Source organism: Dipodomys ordii, unplaced genomic scaffold (genome assembly GCF_000151885.1).
Source record: "Dipodomys ordii isolate 6190 unplaced genomic scaffold, Dord_2.0 Scaffold34, whole genome shotgun sequence".
Classification (NCBI taxonomy): Eukaryota; Metazoa; Chordata; class Mammalia; order Rodentia; family Heteromyidae; genus Dipodomys; species Dipodomys ordii.
Window position 1 is genome coordinate 16,037,682 of NW_012267250.1, and position 10,596 is coordinate 16,048,277.

General features: G+C 48.0%; 1 protein-coding gene across 1 annotated transcript in view; it reads right to left on the reverse strand.

The window, feature by feature from the left end:
* Tbata (thymus, brain and testes associated) overlaps positions 1-5,558 on the reverse strand; it is a 12,378-nt gene extending 6,820 nt beyond the window's left edge. Inside the window, exons 1-4 of the mRNA XM_013017064.1 lie at positions 5,518-5,558; positions 4,004-4,239; positions 2,053-2,208; positions 1,214-1,293 (exon numbers count right to left, since the gene is read on the reverse strand). Of these exons, the coding sequence (XP_012872518.1) occupies positions 1,214-1,293; positions 2,053-2,208; positions 4,004-4,239; positions 5,518-5,558 (513 nt within the window). The remainder of the gene's footprint in view (positions 1-1,213; positions 1,294-2,052; positions 2,209-4,003; positions 4,240-5,517) is intronic.
* Between the last annotated feature and the right edge of the window lie 5,038 nt (positions 5,559-10,596).

The window sequence follows — 10,596 nt, forward strand, 5'->3', positions numbered from 1 at the left end:
GGTGCTGTGGCTCAAGTGGTAGAGTGCTAGCCTTGAGCTGAAGAGCTGAGGGACAGTGCCCAGGTCCAGAGTTCAGGCCCCATGACCGACCAAAAAAACAAAGATAGAGGGCTGTGAAGGTGGCTCAGTGGTAGGTCGCTTGCCTTGCATGCCTGAGGCCCTGGGTTCGATTCCTCAGTACCACATAAGCAAAAAAGAAAAAAGCCAGAAGTGGTGCTGTGGCTCAAGTGGTAGAGCGTTAGCCTTGAGCTGAAGAGCTGAGGGACAGCACCCAGGCCCAGAGTTCAGGCCCCACAACTGGACCCAAAAAACAACAACAAACAAACAAACAAAGATAGATAGATAGATTGATTGATAGATAGATTGATTGATTGATCAAACTGGAGTTTGAACTCAGGGCCTTGAATTTGCTTAGCTTGCTTTCTCTGGCTGGAACTCTACCACTTGACCCCTGCCTCCAGCCTAGCTTCTTGTCAATTATTTTGGAGATGGAGTCTCATCTATTTTTCTGCGCAGGCTGACTTCAAACCTCAACTCTCTAGATCTCAGCTTCCTGAGTAACTAGGATGACAAGCATGAGCCATCGGCAATCAGCTTGCTATCAGAGATCTAAAAACATTTTCCTGTGCCAAGGGCCCACTGTCTAACATTTTATTCCTACTGCTGCCCCCATGTCTATCCCTCACCGTTTGACATTCTTTCTTTTCTCTGAGAAGTCAGGCTTCCTGCTCTTCAATTCCAGTTAAGACTTGTAGTTGTAACCTTACTTCCCTCTCTCTTTCTGAACCGGAGTTTGAACTTAGAGCGTCTTGCTTGCTAGGCAGGTGCTCTACCATATTTTGGTTAGCTATTTTTAGATAGGACCTCGAGTTTTTACCTGGGCCCGTCTTTACTTCTCGTACCTATAGCTTCCCATATAGCTGGGATTAAAGAGTACATTACCATTATAGCTGGCTTATTTGTTGAGATGGGTTGTTACTAAAATTTTTTTTGTCTAGCCTGACCTTGAATCTACTTCATTTTTACCTATCTCTACCTTGTGAGAAGCTGGGATTACAGGTATGAACCACTTCTCCTCCTTTGAAAGCTAAGAAATCCATAACTACCTAACTTAGCTAAGTCACTCAGAGCACTGAAGAGTGAAAGGAGGAATGAGAAGCCAGGGATAGTTCTCCACTCTGGTTGCCCAAGACTCCTTTGTTTTTGCACCTACCTCTTTGTTTTTCTGCTCAGTCTCCTTGGTGAACAGAGTCACCCGGGAAGCCAGATCCTTCAACTCCCTCTTCCAGGTCTCTGGGAGGAGAGCACAAGGTCCTGGGGGTCTTGCTCACCCTCCCTGTGGCACCAGGGTTGGGAGGGCAGGGAAGGCTCTAGGTCAAAAGAAATGCCCTTCTCCTTTCATGTCATCCTGCCCGAGTCTTGGGGGAAAGCAGGTAGGGTGTCTTGGAGGGAGAAAGATTAGGAATGGCATTGATGCTGGGGGTGCTGCTGTTCTGCCTATGGCATTTCTGGGAGATGGGCTTGTGTCTCGTTGGATGTGGTTTGATCACTTTCCCTTAGGTATCTGGGGCCAGGATTGCGATTCAGGAGATAAGGAGTCTGTTTGTAAGATCGTTCCCCAACTCCCCCAGTCATTCACAGCCAGCTAGCCAGTCAAAACTTTCTGCCCTATTCTGGCTTCCCCTCACTAGCTTGATTCTCCCATACCCCAGTAGCAGAGAGACAGGACTTCCCAGGGCAGAGGCCTCTATTAGCCACCCAGCATCATGGCTCATGGTCTGATGGGCAGGTGCAAGTCACTATTACAACTGTATTCCTGTGTAGCTGTCAGTCATGTGACTTGCCAAAAATCTGCTTGAATCCAAGCAAGGGCACTTTTCTAAGTGCTAGAACCTGGGGACAAGGTAGGAAGTAATTCAGAGATGAAGCTGCCCTGGGACAGCCTAGGGGACCCACAATGTAAGACATGGTACTTTTTCCCTCAGGTATCTCACATGCAGTCATTGGTGACTGGTATGAGCCCTATAGAAAGGTGTTGGTCCCAGTACCCACCAGTAGAAAGCTGGGGATTCCGATTGGACTGTGGGTCTCCAATGGGGGCAGGGAATGCGGGCATCCCCATCAGATAGCTGGATAAGAGTGCAGACCGAGACAAGGGAACCAGAGAGAAATCGTCCTTGACAAAGCAGACAGGTTTCCCGGTGAGATCTGTGGAGGAGCAGAGTCTGTAAGGCAGAGAAGTGGTGAATCCCAGAAAAGGAGGCAGGGTAGGCAGGGAGAACTCTGGGTCCTTTTGTTCTAGGAAGCAGCAGCCCATGGATCACTGGAGCTGAAGAGGCTTCTACAACCTCCTAGAGCAGCAACCACCTTGTCCACAGGCACTGAGGATGAGTGGGAAAAAGACTGCTCCGAGTCACCAGTAAGTTGAGCAGAGATGAGACAAAACCCTAGTCTCCTCTATAGAGCCTTAGAACCTTAGTCTTCAGGTCCTTCTGGCATCCTATGAGAGGGCAGGTGTAAGCATGCAGTGGCTGCTGGCTTAAAGGGTCCAAGATGAGAGGCGCCTGGCTAGAGTCACAGGAGGAGAGACTGAACTGGACACTCTGGACAGAACTTTCTACTGTCTGTCATCCTGGAGGTGGTAGAAGCAGTTCCCACGTGAAGACCCCTTCCACCCAGAGTATGGGCAATTTTGGTGTAGTCATTCAGAATTCATCTCATTAGGAACTCAACATGTCTGCTGTCTCCTTCCTGAAAACAGTCTTTTTTGTTCCATGACTCTTACTCTGTTGGCTCTCCTAGCTTACTGGTCTCTCTTTGTCTCCCCTGCTGATTTCTTTCAATCCTCTCAGGCTCTTAATCCTGGGGACCCAGGGCACAGTCCCCAAATTCTTCTTATGTCTCCATGATCTGCCCAGAAGCATCCATCTTTCCTCAAATACCTGTCATGTCTGTCCCTCCTCCTATCATCTAAGGACTAGCTTGCATTCCACCTCTCCCACTCCCAGGACTGGCTCTCTGGCTCCTCCCTCTCCTTGTTGGCCATTGGTAGCTTCCTCATCTCAGTCAGGGCACTGTGGTTCTCTAGTGACTCAGAGTGAGCCATGACATCCCTGTGCCACCATGATCTGCTTCCAATCAGTCATCAGGTCCCCTGGGCTTTATGTTCAGTGTGACTCTGGACTAGAACCATGGGCTCTTCCACTGTTTCAATAACAGCCCCCAGCAAGACAGAGGCCAGGGTGATCATGTTCAAATTTATCATAATTTATCACTTCTGTAGTCTCAACTTTTCAATGACTTGCTGAGGTGGCATAATGGTGACACCAGGGGCCTGATCTGACATCAAATCCGGTCTCCCTTTTGTCACTCTTCTCCAGCCATCATGAGCTTCTTTGGTGTCCCTTCAACACATCCAGGCCTTTCTATTTGCTGATCCTCTGCCTGGAACATCCTTGCCCCTGGTATCTCCATGGTTTCTGCCCTTGTTCAGACATCACGTTACTGGCCAGGTCTTGTATGATCATTGTCTGAAATGCCAGTCATTCTCCCTCTGTAACCTAGACACCTGGCCTATCACACCCTTGCCTGCTGGATGTGAGCTCCAGCCCCTCAGCAATTGTTCACTCTCCATAAGCACCTGCTGCATTAAGTGGATCAATGGCTCAGGGGCATGGCTTGACTCAGAAGGCAGAGCAGCACTCTGGGACACACTATTAATCCTTTATATAATTTATAAAGTAGGAGAATCAGGCAGAGAAGGAAATCCTTTAAGGTACCCTGATTACCTTGGAGCCAGTACTTTCCTTCTGTTCCCCAAGTCAATCTTGGTATAGTTACTTAGCAGCCTTGGGACCCTGGTTAGGTCCCATGTTCTCTGAGCCCTACCTGGAAACAGGCTGGAGTGCACACTCCTTGGATCTTGAAGCCAGTTGGTGACACCCCCTATGGACCTCCCACCCCTCCCATCACCCCCAACTGGACCTTGTAGTCCTGGCCCTACCTTGGATGTGGGTCACACGTTGAGGATGGGGATGGTGCCGGGAGAAGAAAGAATTGTGGCTGAGGTGGCCGAAGCGGTGGGTGCCAGGTGCCTGGGGCTTGGGGGACTTCAGTGTATCCCGGATCATCTCCAAATCCACAATGCCTGGGCTTACTTTTTCTTTCTGTGCCCCACCATCCCCGTGGCTCCGTGGCCCATGCCCCGATTTCCTCTCGGGCTTCAGTTCGGCCTTTGGACTGAAGGAGAGGGTTTAAAGAAAGGCAGATGGAGTCTTTTCTGGCAGCGATGCCCGCCCAGACTCAAGCTTAATTCTTTATCCTAGAGCCCATTCCCAGATACTGAAATCCATCTTTCTGGATTTCAAATCCCAACCAATGACACCCAAAGCTCAGCTCCCCAACTCCTTTCCCATTGGTGCAATCCAGTCCTAGAGAGCCTCTGTCTTCCTGAGATGCCTTGGCAGAGAGCTAGGATCCATGTGTGAGAGCTCAGACGGATTCTCCCAAGACCTGTGTTTTCTCCCAGGGATCAAATCTAAAACCAGAAAGAGAAGCCTCAGACCCACCTAGTCCTCCACATATCTGAGATAGAGCAAAGGCCCTTATATGCACCCTCTAAGGGCACAAGCCCCAGTAGGGGCTTCTCCCTAAGCCAAACTTTGGCAACCCTAAGAAGCCAGCTGCGGGCTATCACCCTCCCCCACTGTGCCCTCAGAGCCCAAGGGTCAGAGCTGGAACTAAGGCCAGATCAAGCCAGGCAAATCCTTTTCCCAGAAGGTCCCGCCCTGGGACGCAAAGCTTTGGGCTGCCACGCTTGTTTCAGGAAGCGTCAAGCTTTCTCTCGCTGAGCTTCCCTGGAGACCAGTTGTCTCAGGTTCCCTGCACCCTGAGGTTGCTGTGCCTTTGCCCCTGGAAGAAGAGGTGGAGGAGGTCAAGCCAGTATGGATCCAAACGTGGGCCACTGGGGGTCTGATGCAACCACCTGCCTGGTGGCTGTCTGCACTCCCTTCTCCTGGCGGCCCTGGTTGGAGGGACTCCCTCTGGAGGAGGATAGGTAGATTCTGGATATGTTAGGCAAGTTGTACTGCCCCTGGGCCCTGTGAGAACTTCGCTGATCAGGCCCCTGAGCTTCCTGTTCCATTCTGCGTTTGCCTTTAGGGAATCTGGGACTTAAAGAAACAAAGCAAATCTTCTCTGAAAGTGGCTGTTAGCTACCTCTTCGGTCCCCAACTAACAGGCATTTACCTGAAACTCCCCCCAACCCAGCCTGTGCTCCAGGCTCCTCCTAACCTCCCCTCCATTTCTTATCCCTCCAAACCCAGAGAGGGGCCCAGCCCACAGCCTGTGCGAACAGCCTGAGAAGCCATGGGGCCCTGGAAGATGAGCTAGCATTTGAACTCAGATCTTCAGGTCAGGTGAGGAAAGGCTGCCTCTCAGCCTACTGCTTTCTTTCAAGGCCACCTTTGTCTCCCACCCTGGCCTCCGGCAGGTCAGTAAGTGGGACTTGGGCCTTACCTCATCAGTGAATGGTCAAGAGTCTTTGTCTCTGTAGGCATTGTAGAGTGACTAACAGGATGAAGACCAGCACACATGATGCTAGTGTTCGAGATGAGTAACAAGAACTCTTATGGACGGGTGGTAGAAGCAGACACTTCTAAGGAGAAAAAAAGAGACAATATTAAAAATGAACCGTGGATGCTATATCACCCAGAAACTTCCGTCCCAGATATAAGAGAAAGTCTTATAGCTGTACAGAAGGGGTGGGGGTCATGGGTAAGGATGCCCTTGTCCACTTTGTCCAAAATAGCAGAAACCTGATGATACCTCACATTTCCAGTGACAGAATGTTCACCTAAGATATGTTATATGCAGAGAATGAGACATTTTGTTGTTCTGAGAATAAATAATGCCTAATGTGGATGTCTCTCCTCAATATAATTCTGGGCCAAAGAAAGCATGTTGAAGAAGGTCACCTAGAATGAACTACTTCTTAAAAAGTTCCAAGGCAAGCAAACCAATACAAACATAGGATCAAAAACAACCACGGTGACAAAAAGCAAGGACATGAAAAATTCCAAGAGAAGGTGGATATTTCTGGATAGAGGGGGAGCAGAAGAGCACATAGAAGGTATGGGAGAGGCTATTCTAGCTCTTGGTGTGGGTAGTGTACTTACTAGGGTTCATTACACTTTTAAATAAACTAATTAAATTAAACCATGAATGACTGAAGGTGTCAAAACCAAGAACACACCATGTGCCAGTTGCTTACGCCAGTAGTCTAGCTACTCAGGAAGTTGCGATCTGATGATTAAGGTTCAAAGCCAGCCCAAACAGAAAAGTCCATGACACTCTATCTCCAATTAACTACCAAAAGTAAAGAAAAAGGAAGGAAGGAAGGATAGAAAGGAAGAAAGAAAAGAAGGAAAGCAAGTTAGAAGTGGAGCTGTGGCTCAAGTGGTAGAACACTAGCCTGAAAAGCACTAGCTTTTTTAGCCTTGCTTTAAAAAACCTCAGGGACAGCACCCAGGTCCAAAATTCAAAGCTCAAGACCAGTACACACACACACACACACACACACACACACACACACACGTGTGTATGCACATACACACATAAACACAAACATGTAAAACCAAACAACAACAAAATAACTAAGAATGTTCTCAGTCATCCAGTCTCCAAGGGACCCCAGAAACCCTCAATGCATCTTCATCAGGTTAAGGTGCCATGGGTTGGCCTTGTCTGTGATCAGGAAGGGGAGCGATTTGCTGGGGACAAGTACACATCAAGGGGCCAGAGCCCAGACAACTGACTCACAGACTCCTGGTCTTTTCTGTAACAATGAGTTGAGATTCCTTTTCAGGAAAGTTCAGGGGAGCATCCTCAATGGCAGGGGCTGGGCTCTCAAGTTCTTAGATGCCACTCTCTTGATGACTGGGCATTTGGAAGCCTGGAATCCACCTACCTACAGGAAAAAGCACTCTTTAGGACAGACTCTGATTATAATGTCTGTAGGAAATTCATGGTTCTATTAGGACCCAGTTTCCATATGTGTACTTGGGCACGTGTTGTGCAATGGAAACAAATTTCTAAAGCAGCATTCACCTGCATTGCATGTGATACCCCTAGCATTCATGCTAATTTTTGTTGCCATTTTGTGAATATTAGATGTGATTGTTAATCTGCTTCAATAAGCTGCTTGTGAGTCATGAACTATAATAGCAGGGACCTAAGAAACTGTTTTTATTTTTTTAGTGAAACTAGGGTTTGAACTCAGGTCTTCACATTTGTAAGATAGACACTTTGTCATTTGATCCATGCTACCAACCCTTTTGCTTTAGTTATATTTCAAATAGGGCCTTAATGTTTTTTTTGACCAGACTGGCTTGTATCAAAATTCTCCTATTAACATCTTTCATGTGTCTGGGATAACAGACATAGCACCACATCTCGTTTATTTGTTGAGAAGCAATCATGTTAACAGTTTCCTTCTGGGGCTTGAACTATGGGACTCCCAGTCTCCACCTTCTGAAGAGCTGGGATTACAGTTATGAGCCACTGTACCAGGCTTGGACATGCTTTTTATAGAGTGAGGCAGGTTGAGACCATTGCAGTCTGCTTCTTCTCTGCCCTCTCTCTGTTCCTGGTCCCCAGAAGCCAAGAACAAGAGGTCTGTAGGCAGCTACCAATCCAGCCATAGGTCTTTTTTTCTACCACTGACCCACAGGGTCCTTTCCCGCTAAGAGTCTGGCTTCGGTGTCCATTTGTCACCCCCAGAAGGCCCCTGGACTCACCAAGGAAGATGTCCACTACAGCATATGGGAAGAAGTCCCAGCTTCCTGAGCAGGACAGCACAGTAAGAACGAGCCAAGGGGAAGGCTCAGAAAAACTGTGGGCAAGCCAGTCGCTTTGTGACTGCACAGAGTCTGTGGTTGCTAGGCTACCCCTTCCCTACAACTCCAGAACTGCTCCTAAGCACCCCTCTCTCTCACCCCCCACTACTCAGTTCCTCTTGTTCCCCCAGGAGGGCAGACAGATCAACAAGGATCTCTTCCTGTTCTTCCAAGCTCCATCATCCCCATTCAGCACTTCCAATAAGGACCAAGGGAGAAAAGGTTGAACATCTGCTTCTGCCAGCCACCAGCAGGCAGAGAGAGAAAAGCTGATGAAGGATGCCAGTGGAGCTATCTCCTGCATCTATCTTTGTCAACCCAAGTCAGCGAGATGTTTCCATGGAGGAATCTGGCACTGTACTTTCTGTTTCTGAAGGGTTCACAGGGTTATCTCTTAGAGGAAACAAGATCTAGAGTGTCCTTCTAGCCTCACTTTGGTAGGAAGATTCTGCATTTTCACCTAGTCAGGAATCCCAATCAAATCGATACCTCCTAGATGTGTTACCTTGGGTAAGCTGCTTGTACTGCCAAGATGCAGAATAGTACTAAGAACTCTCTGTTCAAAGACTTTTCTACTATTTCTTAGCTGGGCGGTCTCAGACTATTAACTCAAATTTCTCTGAATCTCCATGTCTCTGAAACAGAAATGATACTCTCATTTATTCTTTCTTAAAATTTGAGTGAGTTTATAGTAAAGTATTTAGAACAAGTCAGGTTCATGCCTGTAATACTAGCTACTCTGGACTCTGAGAACAGAATTGTGATTCCAGGGATAATCCCAAGAGGAAAAGTCTATGAGATTCCATTTCAACAGACGCTGCATGTGATAGTCATTCCAGCTACTACACGAAGCCTAAAATAATCAGGTGTAGCCCAGGCATGTACCTGGACAGGAAGAAAGACCTTTTCTCAAAAATAACCAGTACACAACAGAGTGAACAGGATGGCTCAGCAAGAGAATGCTGGGTTCTAAGTTCATACTTCCAGAACAACAACAACAAAAGCCAGGTGCTGGTGGCTCACACCTGTAATCCTAGCTACCCAGGAGGCTGAAATCTGAGGATTTCAGTTCAAAGCCAGCCTAGGCAGAAAAGTCCCTGTGTGGTGACTCTCATCTCCAATTAACCCCTCAAAACCCAGAAGTGGTGCTATAGCTCAAAGTGGTAGAGTGCTAGCTTTGAGCAAAAAGAGCTCAGGGACAGGATCCAGGCCCTGAGTTCAAGCCCCATAGTGGACAAAAAAAAAAAAGGAAAGAAAGAAAGAAATGAAAAGAAAAAGGAAAAGGGAGAAGCAAAAGGAAAACATACTGGTGATCCTCTCCATCATTAGTGGTACTTGGATAGGATTATATAGTAGGGTGAGTCCTTAGTCCAGAACTACTTTGGGGAATTCAATTCACCATATTTCTCTAAAACTTGATGTGAACCCTTACAAATGAGATCATCCTTGGGCCTGGGGCTTGGGCGTTGACTCTGTGATGAGCTCAGAGACCATGAGGGCCGTACACAAGTCTGCAAGCTACAAGAAGTTTTGCAAGCTGAGCACCAGTGGCTCATGTCTGTAATCCTAGCTACTCAGAAGGCTGAGCTCTGAGGATCAGGGTTTGAAGCCAGTCTGAGCAGGAAAGTCTGTGATACTCATCTCCAATTAACTACCAAATAAGCTGAAAATTGTAGCTCAAGTAGCAGAGCGCCAGCCTCAAGCAAAAGTAGCTCAGGGACAGTGCCGAGGCCCTGAGTTTTAGGCCCTGAACTGAAGGGTGCATGTGCACATACTTGCACACACATGTATGTGTGCATGCACCCCTCCCCCCCAGAAGCTTTCAAATGATTTTCATGCTGTCCTGGGAATGGGGTTCCTGGAATTCAAAACTGATGGGGTGGGTCTTTTAGGGTCTTTCTTCTCAGCACCCTGGCTTCCTATAAGTGCTCTAATGCCTCTACACTCAGTGACTAACCCCTGGGAAACAAGAAAAGGAAAATAGGACAATGGGAAGCTAGAGACAGTCTCAAGCCCTTCTAAAGTTCTGCCCCTCCTAACTAGTGGCAAGTCACATACCACTGTGGCATCCCATGGGGATGGCCTTACATCTTGGCCTTGCTCCAGATACTTGTCCATCCCTTCACTCAGGATTTTCCCTGTCTGAGTTCAGACAATTCCTGGGCCTGTCTGTGCATGACTAATGTGACTTAGAAACTATTGTGAAACCTCCTCTTGCCCACTGCTGCTTAGTCTGGTGATGGCTGAGATGAATCGTATTGTGTTTGAAAGAAGAGAAGGCTTTCTTCCCCATGACCAGCCCCTCCTGATGGCTTTCAGCTCTCTGGGGGGCTTTCCCATCATGTGAGCTGACACAGCTGGGAGGAAATCCCACTCTGGCCCTCCCCCTGTGATGCTTTTAATGCTTGCTTTGTATTTAGAGTTGAACAGAGGGTCTGCATGTAGATTGCAGCTGGTTTGGAGAGGAGCTGGGAAACTGTGGGACTTCCCCTTCCCCTGCTCTGGGCTTAAACTCTTGGCCTGGGCATTGTCCCTGGGCTTCTGTGCTGAAGGCTAGCACTTGAGCCACAGCTCTACTTCTGGCATTTTGATGGTTGATTTGGAGATAAGGGGGTAATGGACTATCCTGCTCCAGCTGGCTTTTCCTGCTCAGGTCTCGACCTCCTGAGTAGCTAGAATTACAAGCATGAGCCACCAGTTC